This window comes from Tachyglossus aculeatus, chromosome X2 (assembly GCF_015852505.1).
Source record: "Tachyglossus aculeatus isolate mTacAcu1 chromosome X2, mTacAcu1.pri, whole genome shotgun sequence".
Classification (NCBI taxonomy): domain Eukaryota; kingdom Metazoa; phylum Chordata; class Mammalia; order Monotremata; family Tachyglossidae; genus Tachyglossus; species Tachyglossus aculeatus.
Genome location: NC_052100.1, coordinates 6,655,186 through 6,681,943, shown reverse-complemented (window position 1 = coordinate 6,681,943; position 26,758 = coordinate 6,655,186). Strand labels below are relative to the sequence as shown.

The 26,758-nt window shown below is 52.9% G+C and overlaps 1 protein-coding gene across 2 annotated transcripts in view; it reads left to right on the top strand.

Moving 5' to 3' along the window:
• Positions 1-26,758, top strand: part of MGAT4B (alpha-1,3-mannosyl-glycoprotein 4-beta-N-acetylglucosaminyltransferase B) — a 48,366-nt gene that overhangs the window by 16,072 nt on the left and 5,536 nt on the right. The window contains exons 2-11 of one of the 2 annotated variants that reach the window (XM_038770891.1): positions 14,604-14,783; positions 15,443-15,583; positions 15,693-15,826; positions 16,158-16,204; positions 18,959-19,072; positions 19,716-19,791; positions 20,821-20,935; positions 23,578-23,708; positions 24,590-24,694; positions 26,412-26,605. In XM_038770891.1, the coding sequence (XP_038626819.1) occupies positions 14,604-14,783; positions 15,443-15,583; positions 15,693-15,826; positions 16,158-16,204; positions 18,959-19,072; positions 19,716-19,791; positions 20,821-20,935; positions 23,578-23,708; positions 24,590-24,694; positions 26,412-26,605 (1,237 nt within the window). Of the gene's footprint in view, positions 1-14,603; positions 14,784-15,442; positions 15,584-15,692; positions 15,827-16,157; positions 16,205-18,958; positions 19,073-19,715; positions 19,792-20,820; positions 20,936-23,577; positions 23,709-24,586; positions 24,695-26,411; positions 26,606-26,758 lie in introns of both variants that reach the window. The other variant, XM_038770889.1, reaches the window with a different exon arrangement.

Below are 26,758 nucleotides of genomic sequence, written 5' to 3'. Positions count from 1 at the left end.
GGACAAAGTAGACTTTCTCCAAAGGGACTCCAGTTTATGCCATAAGGGGGAGGAGGCAGGGATGGGTTCTATTTCAGGATCTCCAGTGACAGTCTTATGCTCTTCGCAGAAGCCAAAAGCGGGACCCTAAAGGTTAAGGGTCAGAGTTGAAAAATAAAGGCTCAGGACCTCCAGGGCCTTGCCACCACATCTTCTCCAGACGTCAGTCATATTTATTGAGTGCTAATACTATGCGGAGCACTAGACTAGGCACTTGGGAGAGTCCAGTGGAATCAGTAGAGACCTTGTCCTCAAGAAGTTCACAATCTACTGTGTGCAGAGCACTCTACTGAACTCTTGGGAGGGTCCACCAGAGTTAGTAGACTTGATCCCTGCCCTCAAGAAGCTTGCAGTCTAGTGAGGAAGACAAACCATCAAATAAATTACAGGAAGAGGAAGGAACCTTGTATAAATCAATCAATCAATGATATGTATTGAGCATTAACTGTGTGCCGAGCAGTGCACTAATCTCTTGGGAGAGTACAAGCAATAGACTGGACGTAAGTGCTCCTGGAGGGGGCCGGGGGAGTGTCCAAGGATGGAGTCGTGGAAGACTCAGGTGTAGATGTGACCCAGCAGGGGTGATAGTAGGAGAGGGTGGGGAGAAGCGTTAGAAACTCGATTCGATCTGCCTGCAACAAGAAACAGGAAGAACACAAACAAGACTTTATACTGGATCTATCCAAAGGTATATACCGCCTGTACTTTGACTGGCAGGGGCTTCAGAGCCTGTGGTGGCTGCCCTCTTCAACATGCAGAGGTGAAGTAGGGGTAGTTGTGCTAGTGTTTATTAAGCGCTTGCTATATCCATAGCACTGTACTAAGCGTTGGGAAAACATATGCGGGTGGGAATTAAACACGGGCAGTCACCTAGGTAAAGTTGTACCCCCCCAACAAAGTCCCACCCAGCCTCTCCCCTATCCCAGTCCTAACTTTTTCTGAACAAGTTGTCTTTAGTGGAGGCCATTTTGAACAGTTTCATTCTCGTTTCCCAGGGGAACAGGCACCCAGGGGTCTCCCCCAAAATAACCCTTTAGCACTTAAGCACTTGCCAATGACCTCTCTGTGGCATTTATGTCTAGGTTTTTATACTCTGTTGCTTCCATCTACCTGTAATTTATTTTGGTGTTTGTCTCCGCTGCTAGTGAAGGCAGGGATCACATCTTCAAGTAGTAGTAGTAATAGTAAGAGGAGGAGGAGGAGGAGAAGAAGCAGTAATAGTAATATTCCATTGTATTGAGTGGTGCTTATGGCGTGCGGAGCACTTTACTAAGTGCTTGGGAGAGTACACTATAGTAATAAACAGATACATTCCCCGCCCACAATGAGCTTACAGTCTAGTATTACTTGCAGCATTAGTAGCTGTACCAGTAGCCATAGCAATAGCCAAAGTAGTAATAGAAGTAGTAGCAATAGTAGAAATAGTAGCAGTAGTAGCATTTATTGAGCGTCCACTTGGTGCGATGCACTGTAGTAGGTTTTAGGGAAGTGCAGGATAAAGAAGTGACGTGTAATAAATCAACAGTATTTGTTAAGGGCTTACTCTGTGCAGAGTACTGTACTGCTACTACTACTACTAATAATAATAATGATGGTGGCATTTGTTAAGCGCTTACTATGTGCCAAGCACTTTTTTAAGCCCTGGGGTAGATACAGCATCATCAGGTTGTCCCATGTTGGGGTCACAGTCTTAATCCCCATTTTACAGATGAGGTCATTGAGGCACAGAGAAGTTAAGTGACTTGCCCAAAGTCACATAGCTGACAAGTGGCGGAGCTGGGATTAGAACCCATGACCTCTGACTCCCAAGCCCATGCACTTTCCACTAAGTGCCTAGGAGCCCCTCTCCCTGTGTCTCCCTGCCTTCCCCTTTTCCCCTCTTCTCCCCTCTCCCTCTTTTTCCCCCTCCCCCTCTAATTCTGGGCCTAACCAGGCTGCCAGAACCAAAGACGAGGTGTCTGGCAGCAGGGAGTCAGACTAGGGAAGTGGACCATCTCGATTTCAAGAGGACCACTTTTCCAGAAAGCCTGGGAAGAGTGGAGTTCGGGGGTGAGGAGAGGTGTCCTGCCTCCAGACATGACAACGTTTATTCTCTGTGGCCACCCATTCCGATTGGGTGGATAACTTCCTTCCAGGATACCCAGGGAGCAGGATGGCTTGTCTAGGCTCCGGGGTGAGGCTCTCGGAAACCCTCGGTTATTTTGGTCTGCCATGGATTTGACAGAACTCCCTCACTTCAAGGCAGAGGTCTAATTTTACACCTCTCCTCCCTCAGGCAGTTTAGCTTTGAGGGCATTGTTTTCAGGTGGCTTTAAGCCACTCCATCAACTCTGGTGGCCTGTGTTCCTCTCCCACTGCAGCCTAGCCTGCACAGCTTCACTCCTATGACAGCCTACTCACTGTCCCTCATTCTCCCTTACCTGCCGTCGACCAGTTGCTCACATCGTCCCTCCTCCCCTTTGACGTGTAACAGACCACTGCTCTCTCCATCTTCAAGGTCCTATTAAAATCCCACCTCCTTCAGGAGGCCTTCCCTGGTTTAATCTATCATCCCCCCCACCCAATTTCCCCTCCACCTTCCTCTTCAGGACTTCCACATCACCTCGGCCCTTGGGTACTCATTCCTTTCTATCCCTCTAGCACTTCCATCCAGATCGTTCCACGCTATTGCTTTGCCCTACCTGTAACTGATTTCGGTGTCCATTTCCCCCGCTAGATTTGTAAGCTTCATATGGGCAGGGATTGTTCTCCCGGAACCCCACGCCGAAGGGAAGGGCAGCGTCGATGTGCTGGATGGACAGGCTGGGTCCACAGCGCATCCCCCCCTCCTGCGTCCTCCCCTGTTCTCAGGAATTCCAGCTCAGCAGCGGTCAGGGAGGTGGGGAGAGCAGGTTTCTGGGAGTCCAGAAGCCAGAGAGTCCCTGCCCAAGCTCTCCGAAGGTCCCGAGCAAAGGAACCAGGGGCCACAAGCTCAGTTCTGACTCCTGGTCCTGCCTGGCCCTCCCCACCCCCCAAATCCACCTTGCTCTACTCCCTTTTCCTCCTCAAAATCCCACTGGGGAGGCAGCTCCTTGAGAGCGGGAAACACGTCACGTCACTTCTTTATCCAGTACTTACCGAGTGTGAACTTCCAAGAATTCCCCTTACTGTGGGGGTTCCCCAAGGTTCAGTTCTCGGTCCCCTTCTGTTCTCGATCTACACTCACTCCCTTGGTGACCTCATTCGCTCCCACGGCTTCAACTATCATCTCTACGCTGATGACACCCAAATCTACATCTCTGCCCCTGCTCTCTCTCCCTCCCTCCAGGCTCGCATCTCCTCCTGCCTTCAGGACATCTCCATCTGGATGTCTGCCCGCCACCTAAAACTCAACATGTCCAAGACTGAACTCCTTGTCTTCCCTCCCAAACCCTGCCCTCTCCCTGACTTTCCCATCACTGTTGTCGGCACTACCATCCTTCCCGTCTCACAAGCCCGCAACCTTGGTGTCATCCTCGGCTCCGCTAGCTATTTCACCCCTCACATCCAAGCCGTCACCAAAACCTGCCGGTCTCAGCTCCGCAACATTGCCAAGATCCGCCCCTTCCTCTCCATCCCAACCGCTACCCTGCTCGTTCAAGCTCTCATCCTATCCCATCTGGACTACTGCATCAGCCTCCTCTCTGATCTCCCACCCTTGTGTCTCTCCCCACTTCAGTCCATACTTCATGCCGCTGCCCGGATTGTCTTTGTCCAGAAATGCTCTGGGCATGTTACTCCCCTCCTCAAAAATCTCCATTGGCTACCAATCAATCTGCGCATCAGGCAGAAACTCCTCACCCTCGGCTTCAAGGCTCTCCATCACCTCACCCCCTCCTACCTCACCTCCCTTCTCTCCTTCTACAGTCCAGCCTGCACCCTCCACTCCTCTGCCGCTAATCTCCTCACCGTGCCTCATTCTCGCCTGTCCCGCCGTCGACCCCCGCCCCATGTCATCCCAACATCTGCCAAGCTAGCTCTCTTCCTCCCTTCAAGGCCCTACTAAGAGCTCACCTCCTCCAGGAGGCCTTCCCAGACTGAGCTCCCTCCTTCCTCTCCCCCTCGTCCCCCTCTCCATCCCCCCCATCTTACCTCCTTCCCTTCCCCACAGCACCTGTATATATGTATATATGTTTGTACATATTTATTACTCTATTTATTTTACTTGTACATATCTATTCTATTTTATTTTGTTAATATGTTTGGTTTTGTTCTCTGTCTCCCCCTTCTAGACTGTGAGCCCACTGTTGGGTAAGGACTGTCTCTACATGTTGCCAACTTGTACTTCCCAAGTGCTTAGTATAGTGCTCTGCACATAGTAAGCGCTCAATAAATACGATTGATTCATTGAGTGCCTAGTACTATTACTGTTATATTTAAGTGCTTACTTTGTGCCAAGTAATCGGGTTGGACATTGTTCCTGTCCCACATAGGGCTCACAGTCTAAGTAGGAGAGAATAGGTTTTAATCCTCATTTTACAGATGAGGTAACTAAGGCCAGAGAATTAGGGTGACTTGTCAAGGTCATGCAGCAGACCCATGGCAGAGCCAGGATTAGAACCCACAACCTCCAATTCTCAGGCTGGGGTTCTTTCCAGTAGGCCACGCTGCTTCTCTACAGCTAAGTGCCCCACACCCAGCAGGTAGTCAATAAGTGCTTCTATTACTACTGCTACTAAAAACTGTCTTCTCCAAGAGTCGTCAATCAATCTGTCCATGGTATTTATTAAGTGATTACTGTTTTCAGAGCACTGGGGTAGGCGTTTAGGAGAGTACAATGCCATAGGATTGGTAGACACAATCCCTGCCGTCAAGGAAGATATACAGTTTGGCGAGTCATTCACTTAAAAGAAGTAATTTTAAAAAGATGGCATTTATTAAGGACAATCTTGTGCCCAGTTAGTCAAGTGCAAGGGCAGATGCAAGATAGGCCTTCTGGCCCTGCCTTCCTGACAGTCTCCCTAGCCTTCAGAATCATAATTGTGGTATTTAACGCTTTACTATATATACATCAGACGCCGTTTAAGCTCTGGGGTAGAGATGAGATAATCAGGTCGGATACGGTCCCTTTCCCACATGGGGCTCTCAGTGTAAGCTGGAGGGAGAAGAGGTGTTTAAGCCCCATTTTACAGATGAGGAAACTGAGGCCCAGAGAAGGGAAGTGATTTAGCCAAGGTCATACAGGAGCCAAGTGGTAGAGCCAGGATTAAAACCCAGTTCCTCTGACTCCCAGACCTGAATGCTTTCCCATTAGGCCATGCTGTTTCTTTATAAACTTGCCCATCCATCAAGCCAGACAGGAAGCAAGGGTATTTATTGAGCACTTTATGGTGTGCAGATGAACCAGTACCCATCCTTCACAGTCTAAGGGTTGAGCATGTTTATTCCTGGGTGCGCCTCGCATGTCTTCTTCCCCAGAGGTGTAGAGACCGGCCCTGGGCTCCCCTCTCCCCGTCCTCCCGGCTCTCGTCCCGCTGGGCATCTAGATCGGTCCAGATTGAGCATCCTGCCTGTTGGAGGGTGCCCCCGGCCTTCCCATCCGGGCTCTTCAGCCTCTCCTCAGGCGCTGAGCCTCCCGAGTGAGAAGTGGGAGGGCAAGCCCTGCAGGAAGTGAGCCCTGGAGGGACTGGGATCGGAAACCAGCACTGCTTCCTGTTTTCCTCAGTGCTGAGGTGATGCTACGGTTGTCCGGAGGTGACTACGTGGGTCTGGGGCAGCTGGAGGCCAGAGGGGCCGTGGGGAACCCAGCCTTCTGGTGGCACCATGGGGGCACAGTTGGTAGCGAGTGGAGGCAGGAAGAAGGGAGTCTGCCCCTTCCCACCACCTTTGGCCACTCTACACCGTGAGAAGTAGTGCGGCCTATTGGCAAGAGCCTGGGCCTGGATATCGAATAACCTGGGTTCTAAACCCAGTTCCTCTGTTTGTTTCATGGGTAGTTTGGGTGCGTCACTTAACATCTCTGGGCCTCAATCTCCTCACCTGTAAAATGGGAATTTGATAGCTTTTCTCCTTCCCTCTGAGATTGTAGAACAGGGACCCTGTCCCATCTGACTGCATTTACCCCAGAGCCTTTTTTTTAATGGTATTTGTTAAGTGTTTACTATGTACTAAGCACTGGGGTGGATACAAGCTCATCAGGTTGGACACAGTCCCTGTCCCTCATAGGGCTCACAGTCTTAATCCCAAGGAGATGCAGCGTGGCTCAGTGGAAAGAGCATGGGCTTGGAAGTCAGAGGTCATGGGTTCTAATCCCTGATCCTCCACTTGTCAGCTGTGTGACTTTGGGCAAGTCGCTTAACTTCTCTGTGCCTTAGTTACCTCATCTGTAAAATGCGGATTAAGACTGTGAGCCCCACGTGGGACAACCTGATCACCTTGTATCCCCCCCCAGCACTTAGAACAATGTTTTGCACATAATAAGCGCTTAACAAATGCCATTAAAAAAAAACTGGATTGTCCACGGACAGGGTAACGAGGGGGCGGAGGAGGGGAGGTGTGGTTGTTTCTCTGCTGAAATGATCATATAATTTGATTTGCTCTTGTAACTGTGGAGGAGTCTCCCTGGAGAATTTGAAGAAAGGAGTACCACCCCCAGCACCTTTCTAATGATAATAGCAATAATAATAATAATGATGGTATGTGTTTTCCAAGCACTGTCCTAGATTCAAGTAAATCAGGCCAGGCACAGTCCCTGTGCCTCCCGAGGTTCACAGCCTAAGGGGGAAGGGGACTTGATAATTAATTCCCATTTTACAGATGAGGAAACTGAGGCCCAGAGAAGTGAAGTAACTTGCCTGAGGTCACACAGCAGGCAAGTGGCACATCTAGGGTTAGGAACCAGGTCGTCTGACTTCCAGCCTGTTGCTCTAGCCCCCAGGCCATGGCTGTTCCCTCGGTGCTAATCTCTGGGCCCTGCTCCAAGGTCAGGACATCCAGGTTTTCTCAGTAGTGGGACACATGACCAGAAATCCACATGTGTGTGCAGGCCGCATGGATTCTTTTATTGGTAATGGCAGTGTAGCCCAGCCTGTTAGCACTTCAAAAATATGGATTTTTGAGCACTAATAAAAAGTTTAAAAAACAGTTTAATCATTTTTAGTCGTAAAAAAGTGGACCGTTCCAAGAGGAGTGCTAGCCACTGATCAATTTTGATCAAGTCGATGAGAATTCTCAAGCGCTGTGAGGAGCTTCCAGTCAGAGCCCAGCTCAGTCCTGACTAGGCTCTCCTGGCCTAGAAGTTCATCAATCCAGAGCATTGATTGAGGGATGACTCTGTGCGCTACACTGAGGGCTCGGGAAAGTACAGTAGAATTGGCTGACATCATCATCATCAATCGTATTTATTGAGTGCTTACTGTGTGCAGAGCACTGTACTAAGCGCTTGGGAAGTACAAGTTGGCAACATATAGAGACAGTCCCTACCCAACGGTGGGCTCACAGTCTAAAAGGGGGAGACAGAGAACAAAACCAAACATACTAACAAAATAAAATAAATAGATATGTACAAGTAAAATAAATAGAGTAACAAATATGTACAAACATATATACAGGTGCTGTGGGGAAGGGAAGGAGGTAAGATGGGGGGGTAGGGGGTGGAGAGGGGGACGAGGGGGACATGATCTCCATCCTCAAGGAGCTGACAGTCTGGTGGGAGAGCCAGACACTAAAATACATTTCAGGTAAGGGGAAGCAATGGAGTATAAAGATCTGGACAGAAGTGCAAAAAATAATAATAATGGTATGTGTTAAGCGCTTACTATGTGCCAAACACTGTTGTAAGAGCAAATTAATCAGGTTAGATTCAGTCCCTGTCCCACATGGGGCTCACCCTCTTAATCCCCATTTTACAGACGAGGTAACTGAGGCCCAGAGAAGTTAAATGACTTGTCCAAGGTCATACAGCAGACATGTGGCAAAGCCAGGTTTAGAAACCTGGTCCTTCTGACTCCTAGGCCTGTGCTGTAGCCACTAAGCCACACTGCTTCTCCTGGAGTTGGGGAGTGGGGGGGGGGGGGCTAGTACAGTGATAGGCGATACAGAAGTGCTGAAGTGGCAGTAGTGGGGGGAGGGGGAGGAAGTAGGGTGAGGAGCTGAGAGGTGAATCAGGGAAGGCCTCCTGGAAGAGATGGGCTTTCAGAAGCACCTCCAATATGAGGAGAGCGGGGGTCTGCCAGATGTGAACCGGGAGGGAGTTCCAGGCTTGAGGGAGGCCCTGAGCGAAAGTTCGGTGACGAGAGATGAGAACGAGGCCCAGTAAGTAGGTTGGCTTGGGAGGAGCCAAGTGTGTGAGCTGGGGTGGAGTGGAAGAGGAACAAGGATAAGTGGGTGGGAGAGAGTTGATGGAGTGTCTTGAGGCTGGTGGTGAGGGGTTTCTGCTTGATGGGGAGAGGGATGGGGAACCACTGGAGGTTTTGGAGAAGTGCCAGAAATGTTTTCGTGTGTGTCTCCTCATTAGGTAGAAACAAAAGGAAAAGCTTTTGCTAAAAATCTCGGGTGGACTGGACTCTGCTGTCAAGTTGGGTCTTATAAATGAATACCCCAGTCTTGGGACATGCTCAGATATGTGGCTTATAAGGGTCTTTCTGTCCCCAAGTTGATGAGGCAGAGGGCAGGGCAGCTTGCCACCATCTGTTATAGCCAGCCACTGCAGGCCCAAGGAAGAGACACAACCTCGACCCGGTCTAGGAGGGTGGGGGGAGTCTAGATTTTCAGAGCAGCCCCTGATTTGGGTGCATTTCAGTGCCATTACTGATTTAAGTAGCTGATGCTCCTGAACTCCGAGGGCTTTCAGGTCAATGGGAATGGCAGGGCCTGGCCAAACACACAAATAAGCAGAAATAATGAAATCAAAAACAGAAATCAAGAACAGAGATCGAAACCACAAAATAGATGTTGAGTTTAGCTGGAAAGGGGCCCATGGGATTTACACAGAAAATTGCCACTTTTCTGTTATGTGACTTGGGGAAAATTATTTCACTTCCCTATGCCTCAGTTTCCTCATCTGTAAAATGAGGATTATGCTTGTGAGCCTTATGTGGCACAGGAACTGTTACCTACCCGATTACCTGGTATCTACCCCAGTGCTTAGTACAGTGCCTGGTACATAAGGGTTGAACATGTACAAAAAAAAACAACCAACCATAATTGCTGGGCATTTGGTGCTCAGAGTTGGGTGGGTTAGTCAGGGAAGGCTTTCTGGAGGAGGCAGGTTTTTAGTAGCATTTTGGAGAAGGAGAGAGAAGAGGAGTTTCACCAAAACTAAGATAAAAAGCAGAGGCTTGGGGAAATTGGATTTTAATTCAATTAGTATATAAATACTTCTTGTAACATTTCCTTCCCCACTTGGTTTCTGATTTCTAACACCCCATCTCAATGTTCCTTAAGTCTTCTTGGATTTCTTGGGGATCTTTTTGTTTGCAAAGACTCAAATCAGTAGATACTTCTGCCACCCAGTTAACAAGTCACGGTTTTTCCCAAAGATGAGAGGCATTACTCTTGATGGATTTTTATATTGGGAAGAAGGGTCGGGGGAGTTTTGGGAAAGAAAACAGTCAGATGGGAAGCACATGTGTCCATATAAAATTTGCCTCATTGTGTTTCCAGCGATGCCCTCTGGGACATTATCTCCTGGCCATAAAACAAGACACATAGATCTAGATCTGTCTCCAACTGGTCCATTCCATTGCTATCCACCCAGTTTGCTGGTTTGTACAGTGACAAAACATGGAAGAAGTAGTAACAGCAGCAGTAGTAGCAGCATTAATAGTAGTAGTAGTGTAGTGAAGGTAATATAATAATAACAGTGGTATTTGTTAAAACCTTACTATGTACTAGGCACTGTACTAAGCTCTAGGGTGGATACAAGCAAATCGGGTTGGTTGCAGTCCCTGTCCCACGTGGGGCTCACAGTCTCAATCCCCATTTTACAGCTGAGGTAACTGAGGCACAGAGGAAGTGAAATGAGGTCGCCCAGCTGACAAGTGGCGGAGCCAGGATTAGAACCCAAGTCCTTCTGACTCCCAGGCTGTATCCACCAGGCCATGCTGCATACCTGTAGCAGTAGCAATAGCAGCAGTAGTAGTAATAATAACAATGTTGTTGTCTCGTGCTGTCGAGTCCTGTCAGACCCATCGCAACACCACAGACACATCACTCCCCGAATGCCCCACTTCCATCTGCAATCATTCTGGTAGCGTATCCGTAGAGTTTTCCTGGTAAAAATACAGAAGTGGTTTACCATTGCCTCCTCCCACGCAGTAAACAAGTCTCTGCCCTTGACTCTGTCCCATGCTGCTGCTGCCCAGCACAGGTGAGTTTTGACTTGTAGCAGGTAGCAGCAATAGCAGTAGTAGTAGTAGCAGCAGCATTTTTTGAGCATTCCCTAGGTACAGTGCACAGTATTCCGGGTCTGGGAAGTGCAGAGGAGCGAAGCAGCATTCTCTAATGAAAACAATAATGAGGTGCTTGTTAAGCACCAACTATGTGTCAAGCAGTGTACTAAGTGCCGCAGTAGATAGGAGATCATCAGGTTGGACACCGCCCCTGTCCCACCTAGGCAGGAGGGAGAACTGGTATTGAAACCCCATTTTTACAGATGATGAAGGTGAGTCCCAGAGCTTTGAAGGAGCTGGCCCAGGTTCACCCCCCAGCAGGCCCACAAGGGGTACCCGCTCTAATAACTGAGGCTCAGGTGGAGAAGCAGTGACATGCAAGGCATCCAAGTCCAGCTCAGGGGTCCGGGAGGGCCCTGGGAGACTCCGATTCCAACTGAGCGAGAAGGAACGAAACCCCCCTGAAGGTGTGGCAGCGGGAAATCCAGTTCTTGGTGCTCCTTTCCTCACTGCCATGGGAGAGATCTGACAAGTTTGGACAAAGGGACATCCCACTTGGAAAAGACCCAGTGCTCATCTTTCGCTCCCCAGTGACCACGTTTATCCATCTAATTCGGCCATCGCCACCGTTGTGGGAAGGCAGCAAAGGACATTAACTGGATGGAAATGCTGTGATCTCGTCCTGGAAGCAGGAGGAGGATGAACACGAGGAAGGGGAGGACAGGGAGGAAGAAGAGGAGAAAAGGGAGGAGGGAGATGGGGGGGCAGGGGGTTATCTAGGAGGAAGTGTAGGAGGATTAGCAGGAATTAATTCTCGTCCCTCTCAGGTGATTGGGAGCAGCTGCTCTTGAGAGCCCAAACAGATGTGTGGAAGGAAAATTCCCAGAGAACGGTTTGCTCTGTGGAAAGACACCCTTCCCCTCTTTCCAGCTGTCGGGGAGAGGGGGAGTGGAGGGTGCGCGGGGGAAGGATTGTGCTGAGCACACAATCTCTGCCGCAATAACCAAGTTAGCCGACGGCCCGGGGCCTGCCGGGTCAGTCCGCATTACCCAGGAGGTGGCCTTTTTCATGCTCCTGTTTGGAAGAAACGCTGGCGCTGACAGTGACTGCTGATTGGGGCTCCCATAAAATCCCCCGCCCCCCCCCCGCTGTGGGCTGACTTATAGCCTGCATGCATGGAGCCCCCCACCGAGGGCCGGGGGACCGGGAGCTTGGGAAAAAGGCTCCCCCACCCCCAGCAACGAGGGCCATGGCCTTGAGGCTGCTTCCACCCCGGCAAGATGGCTACACACTGATAACCCACCTGGTAAAGTGCCAAGTAGCCAGGCGGGTGACCGGACCCCTGCCCACTGGAGGCGACCACTGTCAGGGCAGGGACTGGATCGGAGCACTGAAACCAACCCTCACAAGAGGAGGGCTGCCCAGACTTCCCTTTGGGTAGTCTCTCCCCACGCTTAGTACAGTGCTCTGCACACCGGGAGCGCTCAATGAATTACACTACTACTATTACTACTACTACTAACGATGGTATTTATTAAGTGCTTACTGTGTGAAGCCCTGTACTAAGTGGAGATGATACAAGATCATCAGACTAGACACAGTCCCTGTCCCGAATAAGACTCTTGGTCTACAAAGGAGGGAGAACAGGCATTCAGTGCCCCCCGCTGGATTTTTTAGATAAGGAAACTGAGGCCCAGAGAGGTAATGTGACCCAAGGTCCCACAGGGGACAGGCTGCAGTGTCACGTCGTCTAGCCGCCCTCCTCCAGACCGCCCTGCCTGTCCATCCCTGGGCGATGAGGCAGGTACCAGAGACCGCCAACCAAGCTCAGGCTTTTGAATAAAGAAACTGAGCCCCCCGAACCCGGGTCTGGCCCCATCCCCGCCTCTGGGGGCTCCTCCCTGCCAAACCCAGCTTTGGAAAAGTCTTGGAAAGACTTGGTGGCTTTAGGCTCAGGCACCTTCTCAGTGCAGCAGCCAGTCACAGGCACGCCTCAGAATGACCTCCAATGGCCCTCTTGCCCGGGGCTGCTGCAGACCGTTCAGCTGGCCTGGCCTGGCTGGGAGCAAAGACCCCCGTTCCTTGCAGGCGCAAACAGCATTCCAAGCTCAAGCTGCATCCTCCCTCCTGCAGACGTCTGCCTCACCGTACCCATTCAATGGCCCCGCCATATCGCGGGGCTGTCATAGCAACAACTGTCATGGCATCCGTAAGGCCAGCTACTGGGACAGGGACAATATAAGCAGGTTGGACACAGGTCCTGTCCCACGTGGGGCTCACACAGAGAGAGAGAGAGGAAGAACAGGAAAAAACCTCCCCCCCACCATTTTATAGGTGAGGAGCCCAAGGCCCAGAGAAGTTAAGTGGTTTACTCTGTGTCACACAGCGGATGTGGCAGAGCAGAGAGTAGCACCCAGGTCTCCTGCCTTCTGGGGCTGTGCTCTTTCCGCAAGGCCACCCTGCCTCTGAGAGGATGCCTGAGCGAAGGAGCCCAAGTAGCCTGGGTTCTCAACATCTCATTGGATCTTGACTCCAGAGAAGTATTTCAGAATTTGCCAAGGTCTGTGGCCAATGTGGTCAGTGAGTTTGTAGAAGGCAACACTAAACAGCAAGAGGAATAACGGTTAGGTTCATGGGGCTGAAACTCCCGTTTGGGGGTTAATCTGACCTAAGATTGGGTTAGACTTTAAGCTACTTAGTCCAGTACTCTTCACACAGCAGACTGTAAGGTCATTGAGGGCAGGGATCGTGTCTACTAATGGTGTTGTACTCTCCTGTATTGTGCTGCTATTACTGCAACTGCTGCTGCTTCTCCCCTTCCCCTCTTCCTGCTGCTCCTGCCAAATGGAGCCACTCAGTTCCCGAGCTGCTTCCCCAGTGAGGCCCACTGCCAGTCAGGCCGGAACAGACCCTCTTCTCAGCTCCCTCCGGCTTTCCTCCTGACTGGGTTGCACAAACATTCCACATGGTGCGAGTCAGGATCAAGGGTCTCCTCTGTTTTCCTCCAAAAACAGGGGCTCCTCAGGCCAATATTACTGCAAAACAAAGAACTCTGGGCCCTGAGAAGTCAGGCCAGAAATGGAATTTGCAGAGGTTTTGTGGGGAAGAGACACAAGTAGACCAGGATTGTGTCTACTGAACTTTATAACGCAGTAAGGGCTCAGTAAGTACCACTGATCGATTGACTGACTATTCTTTCTCCTGCTTCCGCTCTTTCGTCTGTCAGTTTTCCCACTGGACTGTGAGCTTTTGAACGGTAGGGAGTGGGTTTGGCTCTCATTGTCCTCTCCCAAGAGCTTGTTACAGAGCTCTGCCCTGAGGAGGCGCTCAGTAAGTGCCACTGAACCCAATTAAGCAGTGAGCATATGGTTCAATGGGCAGTGCTGCATCTGGAGAGGGTTGTGGTGGTGGTGGGGGTCTTGGGCTCCCCAGAGGGTCAGCTCTGAGGCCTCTACCTGAGAGGGGTCAACCTTAAGTTAGATTTGAAATCCTGACTCTCCACACTCTTGGTCTTGCAGTGCTGGAGGAAGCAGGAGGAGGCCTGAGGAAGCCAGAGGATGAGGGACTTGCCAGGACTGAGGTTAGCCAGTCCCTCCTCTCCTCGTGGTGGTTTTCAGCTTCCCTGATGAGCTCCCACTGATGAGCTCCTCCTGGCACCTGACAAGGACCAGCTGTGTTTCCAAGAAAAGAAACTTTGAAGCAGTTAGGTTGGCCAGAGCGACACGGAACCAGCTTCACGCAGAAGAGCGGGGTTTTCTCTGCACTGGGGCAGGCCCCGGCATCCCATAGAAGGACTGGGCTAGCAGGGCCTCAGTGCCTTCCCTCCTCTCAGTGGCTGGGAACGTGAACGGTCAGCTCTGTGTCCTGCAGGTTTGGCTGAGCTGCATTAGGAGCTCAGGCCGGTCCTCTAAACAGCACGAGTCTGCTTGTTTGTAGTGATGTCTGGTATTGTGTCTACTGACTCTCTTATTCTCTCCCAAGCGTTTAGTACATGCTCTGCACGCAGTAGACAGTTCCTCGAGAGCAGGGATTGTATCTACTAACTCGCTTGTTCTCTTCCATGCATTTAGTACAGAGCTCCGCACAGAGTAGAACATCAGCTCCTTGAGGACAGTTATCGTGTCTACCAACCCTCTAGTGTCATACTCTCCCAAGCGATTAATCCAATGCTATGCACAGAGTAAGCGCTCAATAAATCACCCTCTTTCCACCCAGGGGATGTGGTGGACGTATATCAGCGTGAGTTCCTCGCCCTCCGGGATCGCCTGCATGCGGCTGAGCGGGAGAGCCTGAAGCGCTCCAAGGAGCTGAACCTGGTCCTGGACGAGATCAAGAGGGCCATCTCCGAGAAGCAGGGCCTGAGGGACACCAACCGGACCTGGTCCAGCCTGTCAGGTGAGGAGCTGCGGCCACAGCGGGATGGAGAGCAGAGGAGGATGAGGAGGAGGGGGATGAGGAGGGGGACAAAGAGAAGAAGGAGGAAGATGAGAGAGAGAAGGAGGAAGATGAGAGGGAGGAGGGGGTGGATGTGGAGGAGGAGGAGAAGGTGGGTGACAAGGAAAAGGAGGAGGATGAGAAATAGACGGGGTGGGTAGAGCTGTGCTGTACAAAGCTAGGTTTGTGTGACAAAGTCATGGCTGGGTTGGGCTTCAGAGCTCCAGGATATGCACTTCCTGGACAAGCGACGCTTCATGGCATGTCAAGGGTTTGAAGCCAGAGAGGGTGGCCACAATCCCCACCCTCTCTCATCCCCCGTCTCTCCAGACCAGAGTCTTCACTATCTTTGTCCGCATCTCCAGCCCCCTATCCTCTGGGGGACCACCTTGGGGTTCCCTCCAGCTTCATCGGGTCTGGTATGAGCGTCGCTGGGAATACCATCTGCACCTGGGGGCGGGCCCCAGAGCCTAGGTCCGAGTTCTCCGTCCCGTTTCTGGTGACGCTGAGGCCCTGGAGCCATATCCACCAGAGCCCTGGGGAGGGACTGGGCCCGGGGTGACCCCGGCTCCAGGCTCCCACCTCAACCCGAAGTCCCCTTGGCTTCTCCACTTTCTCAGATGAAACCAAGCTGAAGCTGTGGAACGTCACCAACAAGAATGTTCTGCACCTGCCCACTGTCTTCCACCACCTGCCTCACCTGCTGTCCAAGGAGAGCAGTCTGCGCCCCACAGTCCACGTGGGGCAGGGCCGCACCGGAGGTACTTGCCGGGCGTGGGGGACGGGGTTGGGACCGGAGCCTAGGGTGGGGTCATGGCAGGGGCCGGCGGCACTGCTCGAGTCTCACAGCAGTGCCCCTGCCCCGGGCAGTGTCCATCGTGCTGGGGATCCCCAGTGTGAAGCGAGAGGCCCATTCATACCTTACGGACACGCTCGGCTCCCTCGTCTCGGAGCTCACCCGGCAGGAGAAGGAGGACGCGGTCATCGTCGTCCTCATCGCCGAGGTGATGCCCGGGGTTCTGTGGCAGGCGTGGGGTCCTTCCCCCTACGGTGTTTTCCCAGACCCTCAGAGGTGACCTCTCTCTCCTCCCTGTTTCCCCGCGCTTGACTCCATACCCCGCCCCCTTTATCTCCACCTGTCCAAGGGCTTGGCCTCTGGCTTGGTATCTCCCACGCTGACAGTCAATTCTCCTCAAGATCCGGGGCCCATCAAACACAGCTTCCCCCTCCTCCAACCGTCCCCCGTCCCCTCCCAGGGTGCAGGCCCCAGCCCCCATAGCCGGGGTCGACGCTGTCGGCTTGAGTCCGTTTCCCCGGTTTTGTTTCTCTTCCCAGACCGACATGCAGTACGCCGCCGGGGTCACTGACAACATCAAGACCTTGTGAGTAATATCCGTCCCTTCCCCTGCCCCCTCTCCTGCTTCTCCCTCCCACAGCCGAGCTTTGGCACATCTGTTCTGCTCCAGGCTGACTTTTTCTGGACCTCACGCTTCCTGGCCACTCCAGACATCCCTCCGGCAGTGGGAGGGGGATGCACAAGGCGGGGCCCCCAGGAATCTGTCCCCCTCATGCGGTCAAGCCCTGAGCATCTCACGATGCCCTGGGGAGGAAGGTGTAATGGCGCTGCTTGGTGATATGGTGCCTGCGGGGACCCATTGCATCGACACTGATGGGTGAAGTGCAGGCTGGATCCCACTGGCTCGAGGATCCCACCCATTCGGCTTGGGGAGCCTCCACCCACCCCCCGCCTGCAACTCAAGGATCCTACCAGTCCAACTGGGAGATCACGCTGGCTCGGGGATTCCGCTGACTCTCCGGCTGAGACCTTGCAGTGCTCCTGCCAGCCTTGGACCTGTCAGCAGGGGCCAGGCATTTCAGCGAGTGATGACCGAGTGTCCTCAGAGCCCACGGGGCCAGAGACACAATCTCCTCTCTTCCCCCTCAAGGCCTCCCGCACCCCCCTCAATTCGTCGTCTTTCAGGGACCAACCCATTTCTCACCTGATCCATACTCCTCCGGGCTGGCGGAAACCCTGGTGGCCAAATGGCTGCAGTTTGGGCATCAGTGGGGCCTTGATGGGTTAAAAAATAGATCCCAAGGTCACTCTTCCCCTTATGCCCGCTCCCCACTCTATGATCTCTGTTGGATCGAGGAGGTAGGGAATATGGCATTTCTCTCCCTCCCACCCTCTGTCTCCTTCCCACTCTCCTATTCTCCCTCCCTCTGTCTCTCCCTCTTTCTCCCTGCTTCCACTGGGGTAGGGACTGGGGCAGCCCCAGGTAGGAGTAGGGCTGGGCAGGGGATTGTGGCAGGGCTGAGACACTCACAGGCCCTGGCCAACCAGGGAGGAGTAGAGAGAGTCAGATCACTGCTCAGTGTCTGGCGTGGTAGGTGGCCCCAGGGAATGGTGGGGGGACTCTAGGTTCGGAGGGGCAGAGCCCTCCCTTTGGCAGTAGAACTGCTCGCTCTTGTCTGGGAAACGGCAGGACAGGATCTCTGGACCTTGGGGCTGGAGCTGCAGTTCCCGGCAGGCAAGTGATTCCAGCCTGTAGAGGCTCTGAGGGACCACAGGGAGTTGGTCTGCCGGAGAGGGATCAAGCCCTCTGAGGCATCAGGGTAGTCTTCTGAGACCTACTGAGGGTCACCACACATGGAGACACCTGAAGGCGGGGAAGAACGTTTGTCTCTCCTTTTACCCTCCTTCTCTTCCACCTCTCCCTCCCTCTCCCGACCGCTTCTCCCTTCCCCTATCCTCACCCCTTCTGCGGCCCCGCAGCCCAGGGCAGGAGGCAGGGCTGGAAGTCAGCATTTCCAGTGGATCTAGAGGGGTGAGTGGTCTAGATGGCTAATGTGTCTTGATGAAATTACCAGCCATTATCCAAGAAGGCTGTTTATGGAAGCACCATTGATTTTTCTTGTGGGTCCTGGCCAGGGTGAGAGGGAGTGAAATGACATACATCCTCGATGGCCCTGGCTCACCTTTCCCCCAGCCTGGAGACTGGGTTTCTTCAGGGGACGGGACCAGACCGAGGTGGGGGCAGAGTTGGGTCGGGGGGTGGCCGACAGCCTCTGCCGGGGTCTGCTCTCAGATGCAGAAACGATGCCAAAACAAGAGTTGGGCTCAATCGTGGCCTGCATTCCAGAAGGGGAATGTGTGGGTTCGGCGCAGGGAGCAGGCCAAAGGGCATTGTTCTCCTCAAGTGAAATTCCCAGAAGCCTTTGAGTGGAATGGAGTTACATCCTCAGCTCTGGGGTAGGATGTGGAGACAGTGGCCCTGGTGGATCCCCTGTTCTGGCCACGGCATGCCAGGGCAGCTGGCCTTTGGCCAAGACTGCGTCCTGGGCCGGAGCTGCCCGAGTCTTGGGAGAGCATCCCAGCTCTGCTGCAGCACGCTCAGTGTGTGCATGAGCCCCGGGGCTGTGCCCTCAGGCTGGCCCGCTGCTCCTCCCTGACTACCGGGGGTTGGGACTGCAAGGCCCGAGGGTGGAGTCGGCCCAGCACAGCCGCCCGCTCTGAGATGGCTATCTTCCCAAAGGCTTACTAGAAGATGCGTGTCTCCCCTCAGCCCCAACCCCTGGCTAGGAGACATTTGTCTTCCCCCAAGCTCTGGCTGAGAGAAGTGTGTCTCCTCCCTCCCCACCCGCCGAGTTCAGGCTGGGAGATGTGTGTTTCCCCCTAAAGCTCTATTTAGGAGATGTGTTTCTCCCCGCAAGCTCTGGCTAGGAGACGTGTCTCCCCCTGAACTCTAGCTAGGAAGATGCATGTCTCTCCCCAAGCTCTAGCTAGGAAATATGTATCTCCCCACAAACTCTGGTTAGGAGACACGTGTCTCCCCCCGAGTTCTAGCTAGGGGACATGTCTCCCCCTGAGCTGTAGCTAGGAAGATGCATGTCTCTCCCCAAGCTCTAGCTAGGAAATATGTGTCTCCCCACAAACTCTGCTTAGGAGATGTGTGTCTCCCCCCGAGTTCTAGATAGGAGACGTGTCTCCCCCCGAGCTCTGGTTAGGATCTTCTGAAGGGCTTGGGCCACGTTCTACTTCCTGGATCTGGATCGAGGGAACGAGAGCAGAGCTCAGAGATGCCCAGCCCACATCCCATCTTTCTGCCACTTCCCCCCGTTCTCCTATCCCTCAGGTTCCCCAGCGAGATCCACTCGGGACTCTTGGAAGTGATCTCTCCATCTCCCCACTTCTACCCCGACTTCTCCCGCCTCCGCGAGTCCTTCGGGGACCCCAAGGAGAGGGTCAGGTAAGCGTGGGTTGGGTCACCTTCCTCCCAGCCATCTCAGCCACTGGGATCCCATCTAGTCTGAACCACTCCCACCCTACACTGCTACCTTCCTCTGCCAGGGGCCTGGCGAAATCGGGCAGGGCAGCAGCACAGCCCTCGGGGAGGCAGGAGTCCCGAGTTCCAATCCTAGCTTCACCACCTGCTTGCTGGGGGACCTTGGGCAAGTCACCTACCTGCGCCAGGCCTCACATTCCTCATCTGGAAAATGGGGATTCAGTCCCTGTTCTCCCTCCCCGTAGACTGTGTGTCCCTTGTGAGAGGCCCAGATGGGACGGAGCTTGGCCCATAGTAGAAAACTCTTAACACATGCCAACGTTGTTATCATTGGCACCTACACCACTGAAGTGCATTTCCTGGGGGCAAGGGAGGAAAGTGACTGACTCCTCCCCAGTGTGATGTCCAGGATTTGGGGGGTCAGAGGGGATGGGGTTCTTTCCAGAGTCACTCCAGAGGCTGAGCTTCAGACTGGGAAGGGAAGGGAAGGAAGGGGTCTTTCAGGGAGCTTCCGCTTTGCCCTCCACCCAGCCTTCTGTGTCCCTCTCCACTGGAAACCCAAGGGGCCAGGAGATCCAAACCTGTCAGCTATGTCTGTCCATTCTAGGTGGAGAACCAAGCAAAACCTGGATTATTGCTTCTTAATGATGTACGCGCAGTCCAAAGGCGTCTACTATGTGCAGGTGGGCAGCTTGTTGGTGGGACAGGGGTTAGGGTGGGAGTCGGGACAGGAGGGTCTAAGAGCCCCTGTGGGGATTAACATTGATTACTGAAGAACCCGGGCTTTCCAGGCACCCAACCACGGACGCGCGGAGTTAGCTGGGGTCGGGTGATGCAGCAGTCCTTTTCGGAAGGCGACCGCCCTCCTGGCTCACATTCAGACTCTGCCTGCTCCCTCTGGGAACTCCGGGGCCACCGGCTGGTCGAGAGGGCTCTGAGCCAGGCCGGACTGGCTGATCCCGCGCCCGGGAGCCGGCCGCCCGATCAGAGAGCCCCGCTGCCCGGCCCCGCCACCCCCAGCCTCAGGGATGTGGAGCCAGGCGATGGCCTCGGATCCCAGGGCTGCCCCGTCCTGACGCTCAACCCGGTCCCTGTGCCTTGGCAGGGGCTCCAGGTCCCCTCCGTAGTTTGGCTAGTCCCGGGGTAAGCATCTGCTCCTCCTAGCTGGTGGCTCAAGACACCCGGAGGTGATAGTCGAGCCTCCCTGCTGGGTCTCTCCCCCTCCCTCGATTCCTGCGGCTCTCCTTGCCCCTGCCCACTGTTTCTAGCTGTTCTCCCTGGGACCCCCTTACCCATCCCACTCCCAACAATCCATCAGTCAATCAGTCAGATTTATCAAGCGTCACCTGTGTGCAGATCACTGTACCGAGCCCTTGTGAGAGTACAATAGAGTTAGGAGACATGAACCCTGCTCTCAAGGAGCTTACAGTCTGCTGTGTACAGAGCACTGTACTGAGCACTTGGGAGAGTACACTACAACAATAAACAGATGATACATTCCTTGCCCACAATGGGCTTACAGTCTGCTGTGTACAGAGCACTGGCCAGCGTTGAGTTTAGTTCCCAACAAGTTCCTTCCATCCTGTAGCTCCTAAGCCCACCTCCCCATCCTACAAGGTCCGCTGGACCCGAGTCCATTGGGCCGGGTTCAGTGATGGGGCCCTCGGGAAGGCTCGGCTCCCTCTCACCCGCCCCCTTCGTCTCCCCTGTAGCTGGAAGATGACATCATAGCCAAGCCAAACTATCTGAGCACCATGAAGAATTTTGCTCTGCAGCAGCCTTCCGACGAGTGGATGATCCTGGAGTTCTCGCAGCTGGGCTTCATCGGTAATGGACCCTGCCCCCAACCCCAGAAAACACCCTCAGCTCTCAGCCCCCTCCACGGCCAGGACAAATGCCAGGCCCTTAGGGAGCGGGGAGGGGCTTAGAATGGACTCTTGGCCGGGCCTCAGGGTTAGCAGCAACAGTAGTGTTGAGCACTCAGGTGCTCTGGGCCAGGACCATGGGCTAGTGTTCCCATCTCCTGATGGACACATTATTATCTGGGGCTAGGGTCGCGGTGTAGAAATATCCCTTGAAATTTTACTAGCCTGGATGACGGTAAGCGGTGGGTCTCTTGTCCTTAGTAGAAAAGCAAGATGAAGTCATGCTGGGTCTGAAGCTCTTGGGAAGTTCAGGGAGGAAGTTCACTGTGAGCAAGGATTTAGTAGGAGGAGGAGGAGAAGCAGTAGCAGCAGTAGTAGAGAAACAGCACGGACCAATGGAAAGAGCACAGGCCTGAGTGTCAGAGGACCTGGATTCTGATCCCAACACCATCATTTGCCCTATGTGTCATGTTGGGCAAGTCACTTAACTTCTCATTGCCTTAGTTTCTGTGTGCTTAGTTTCCTCATCTGTAAAATGGGGATTCAAGACCCGTTCTCCCTCCTCCTTAGATTGTGGGATAGGGATTCTGTCTGACCTTGCATCGATCCCAGCACTCGACACAAAGTAAGCACTTAACAAGTATCGCAATTATTATTTCTCTGTTATTTTAGTATTAGCAGTGGTAGTCATCACAGTAGTTGTAGTAGGAGAAATAGTAGACGTGTGGTAGAACTAATCACAGTCGTACTAGGCAGAGTTGTAATGATCATACTCGTAGTAATAGCAGTCACAGGAGGAGTCATCGAGATGGTCATAATTATAGTTGTAGAAGCTGAGGTACTAGTAGCTGTCATCGTCTTTGTAGTCGTAGTGTAGTCATAATAATGGTGGTAGTAGTTCATTTTCTACCTCTCAGGGTCGCACCTGGAGAGTTTCCAGTACTCTATCACCCTCAACTGTGGGAAGGAGAGTCAAGCAGAGGCCTACCCATTTTCCATTCCTAGATTGGCCAGAGGCTAGCGAGTGAAAGGCAATCTGCTACAAGTCAAAACTCACCCTTGCTGGGCAGCAGCGGCATAGGAGAGAGTCGAGGGCGGAGACTCAGATTTACTGCGCAGAAGGAGGCAATGGTAAACCGCTTCTGTATTTTTACCAAGAAAACTGTACGGATACACTACCGGAACGATTGCAGATGGAGGTGGGGTGTTCTGGGAGAGATGTGCCCGTGGAGTCGCTAGGGGTTGGAAACGACTGGACGGCATAAGACAAGACAAGTAGTAGTCATAGTAGTAGTGGTGTAGTCTTAATAATAGTAGTAGTAGTCTTTGCCATAATAGAAGTTGTAGTCATTGTGTCATAGTAGTTGTAGCATTAGTGATAATAGTAGTAGTAGTCGTCATGGCAGTCATAGTTATCGTCATTGAAGTTGTAATAACCGTTGCCGTGCTACTAACCGTCGTAATGAAAATATTCATTGTTGAGGTGACAGTAGTTGGAGGAAGAAGAGGAGGAGGAGGAAGAGTAGTGGTCATAATAATAGTAGGAGTTGTAGTAATCGTGGTAGTCATTGTCAGAGTAGACATTACTAGACATAGTAATTGTAGTAGTCATCCTGGTAGTAATAGCCTTTGAAGTAGTAGTGATTGTCATAGCCCTAGTGTAGTATTCAGTCATTAATCGTATTTATCGAGCGCTTACTGTGCACTAGTCATAATAGTTGTAATATTACTAGCTGTAATTGTAGAAGTATAAGTTTTATCATAGTAATCAATCAATAAATGGTATTTATGGCGCACTTACTATGTGCAGAGCTCCATACTACGCCCTTGGAAGAGCACGGTCCAATAAAGTAAGTGGATATGATCCCTGTCCTCAAGGAATTTACAGTCTAGTGGGGAAGACAGACATTAAAATAAATTACAAATAGTAGTCAGGGTCATGTAATGGCAGTTATACTGGTAGTAGTATTAGTCATAGTTGTAGTAGGAGTCACCACGGTAACAGTCATAGTACTAGTCACAGTTCTAGTAGTAATCATGGTGTGTATGACCCTACTATGTGCAAAGCACTGTCCTGAACGCTGGGAAAGAGAATCAGACATGATCCCTAAGGGGGCTCATAGCCTATTAAAGGGGTACTTGTGGTGTTTATTAATTGTGGTATTTGTTATGTGCTTTCTAAGTGCCGAGCACTGTATTCAGCACTGGGTGAGATACAAGCTAATCAGGTCGGACACAGACCCTGTCCCACCTGGAGCTCAGAGTCTAAGTAGGAAAGGGAACAGTTACCGAGTCCCCATTGTACAGATAAGTAAACTGAGACACAGAGCGTTTAAGTGACTTACCCAAGGTCACACAGCAGGCAAGTGGTGGAGGTGGGATTAGAACTCAGGTCCTCAGACCCCCGGGCTCTTTCCACTAGACCTGACAGCCCCCTACAGAAAGATGGATCAGTCAAAACACCAAAATGACAGAAGAGGCAAGGACAAGGATAAAAGTTTGATGCTTCGCCCTGGAGGGAAGACGTTTTGAGCAGGGTCTTCAGGCTACAGACGGGTCCGTGGCCGACCCCCTCCCCCTTCTTGACCTCTTGCACCCCTGCAGGGAAGATGTTCAAGTCACTGGATCTCAGCCTCATCGTGGAGTTCATCCTCATGTTCTACAGAGACAAACCCATCGACTGGCTTCTGGACCACATTCTGTGGGTCAAAGTCTGCAACCCGGAGAAAGATGCCGTGAGTCGGGATGAAGGAGAGGCCTGGGGCAGGAGGCCGAGGGGGAGGCCAGCAGAGAGGCCGGGGCGGGAGGCCGGCGAAGAGACCGGGGTGGGAGGCCGAGGCGGGGGGGGGGATGGTCGGGAGGCTGGGTTGAGGCAGGGAAGGCAAGCGGCAGGCTGAGGTAGCCTTGGGGGCTTGCCCAAGGTCTCACAGCTAGCAAATGGCAGAGCCGGGATTCGAATCAGAGTGTTCTGACTCGCAGGCCCAAGCTCTTTCCACTGGGCCACGCTGGTTGTCTCCCCTGCCTGCCCAGAGCTTTTGTACATGCCGGGGGCGGGACGAGGGCAGCCCCCTTGCCCAGAGCCGCTATCCCGACTCCCAGCGGACACGGGCTGCGGGCGGCCAAGACGGAGTTGGGGCAGAGAGCCAGGGTGCTGGTTGGGAAACAGCAAAGAAACACCAGTGGCCCAGGGAGACCGGCCAGAGAAGCTGGCCTGTCCACAAGCCATCCCCAGCCAGTCACTCAGCAGGCCACCCCTTCTACACCCACACCCCAGAACTTCCCACCCCAACAGGCAGGACTCTGAGCTGGAGAGACCTGGCTCCCCAGCCCCCCGGCCCTGGCTCCTCTACCTCCGGCCCCCAGCTCCTCAGGTCCCCGGCCCCCTGTCCCCAGCGCCCCCGATCCCACTCCTCTCCAGCCACGGGTCCATCTCAGGATGCAGCCCAGGGGGCCCGGCCAGCGCCCACCCTCTGAGGGTAAGCAGTTTCCCCCAGTCTCAGTGTGACACCCTCCTCTCTTTTCTTTCTCACACTCTCTCCATCTCTCTCTCTCTCTTTCTCTCCTTTTCTCCATCTCTTGCTCTCTCCTCCTGTGTCTCACTGTCTCTCCCCAGAAGCACTGTGATAGGCAGAAGGCCAACTTGCGAATCCGCTTCAAGCCGTCCCTCTTCCAGCATGTGGGCACCCACTCCTCCCTCGCTGGGAAAATCCAGAAACTGAAGGTAAAAGTCTCTGCGGTCTGCCCAGCCCAGGTCCTTCATGTCCAGGGTTTTTCCTCGACCCTCTCGGGGGGCAACGAGGAGCCCCCAAGCCACCAAGCCTTTGAGCCCCCAGACCCGTGAGCGCTCCTCACCTGCTCTTGACTCTGCTTTTGAGGCCCATAGACAACCTCACCAGTGACACACACGCACACACACATATCCACGCACTGGAATTTTCTCCCCAGTCTGCCCTTTGTTCTCAGGACTGTCACCATGGCTTCCCTTGTCCGTAGGAAGCTTTATTGACCGGTTTAAGGTCTGGGCTGTGCTTTGTTCAGTACAGATTATACCATCTTGCGGCAAGGTGGCCTAATGAACGAGCCCAGGGCTGGGCATCAGGAAACCCAGATTCTAGTTCCAGCTTTTCCCCTTGCCTTCTGTGAGACCTTGGACTAGTCACTTAACTTTTCTGTTCTTCAATTTCCTCATCTGTATAATGGGACTCAAATACCCATTTTCTCTCCTGATTAGACTGTAAGCCCTGGGTAGGACAGAGACTGGATCTGACCTATCTTGTATCAACTCAGCACTGAGCACAGTGGTTGCCCCATAGTTTTTGGCAATTAATAATAATATTAATATTAATTAGAATAATAATAATCAATCAATCAATCGTATTTATTGAGCGCTTACTATGTGCAGAGCACTGTACTAAGCGCTTGGGAAGTACAAATTGGCAACACATAGAGACAGTCCCTACCCAACAGTGGGCTCACAGTCTAAAAGGGGGAGACAGAGAACAGAACCAAACGTACCAACAAAATAAAATAAATAGGATAGAAATGTACAAGCAAAATAAATAAATAGAGTAATAAATATGTACAACCATATATACATATATACAGGTGCTGTGGGGAAGGGAAGGAGGTAAGATGGGGGGATGGAGAGGGGGACGAGGAGGAGAGGAAGGAAGGGGCTCAGTCTGGGAAGGCCTCCTGGAGGAGGTGAGCTCTCAGTAGGGAGTAAGTAATAATAACTTACTAAGCACTCACTGTGAAACAAGCACTGTAATAAGTGCTGGAGGAGATGCAAGGTAATCAATCAGGCCACAGTGCCTGTACTACAAGGGGCCCACAGTGTCAGTAGGAAGTAGGACAGGTATTGAATCCCCATTTTATAGATGAGGAAACTGAGACACAGAGTAGTGAAGAGCTTGCCCATGGTCACACAGCAGGCAGGTGGCAGAGCCAGCATTAGCACTCAGGTCCTCTGACTCCCAAATCCAGGTCTTTTTCCACTAGGCAGCACTGCTTCAATTCTAGGGTGGGGCAGTTACGCGAGCAAAGCTGGAACTGATCGGTACTGCTCGCACCTCTGCTCAGTCCCCAGGGTTTCTAGAATGGCTCCAGATGCTCCTGGGTCCAAAGCCCATTTAAACCCTCTTGTTTGTCTCCCCCACTCAGTGCTGGGTTTAGGAGTGAGAGCTGGGAGACCCTGAATCTACAGGTCCCCCAACCCTGGGCCCTTCATTTCAGCATCAAATTCCAGGATCTGTGACGCTGCAGGAGGCTGGGGAGCCCCCTGCCATCCCCACCCTCACTCCCTTAGTTGTGGGGTTGTGAGGGGGCGGGGGGGGTATGTTTGCCACTGAGGGCTGAGCGGGGGAATGGGCCCCGGCTCAGTCTTGGCCCTGTGTGTGTCTGCGTGTGTGTGTGTGTTCCTGTGTGCTTGCGTTGAGGACAAAGATTTTGGGAAGCATGCCCTGCGGAAGGAGCACGTCAATCCGCCCGCCGAGGTGAGCACCAGCCTCAAGACCTACCAGCACTTCACGCTGGAGAAAGCCTACATGAGGGAAGATTTCTTCTGGGCCTTCACCCCGACAGCCGGGGACTTCATCCGCTTCCGTTTCTTCAAGCCGCTCCGCATCGAGAGGTCAGTGCCCGGGCCCGGGCGGGGCGCGTTTTGGATCCCATCAGGCCAAAGGTGGGAACACCGACACCGGAACGGGTCTTAGACCGGCCCAGACCCCAGAGCTTGTGTCACCATCTGTGTGAACGTGGGTGCATCTCTGACCTAAGAGCAGCG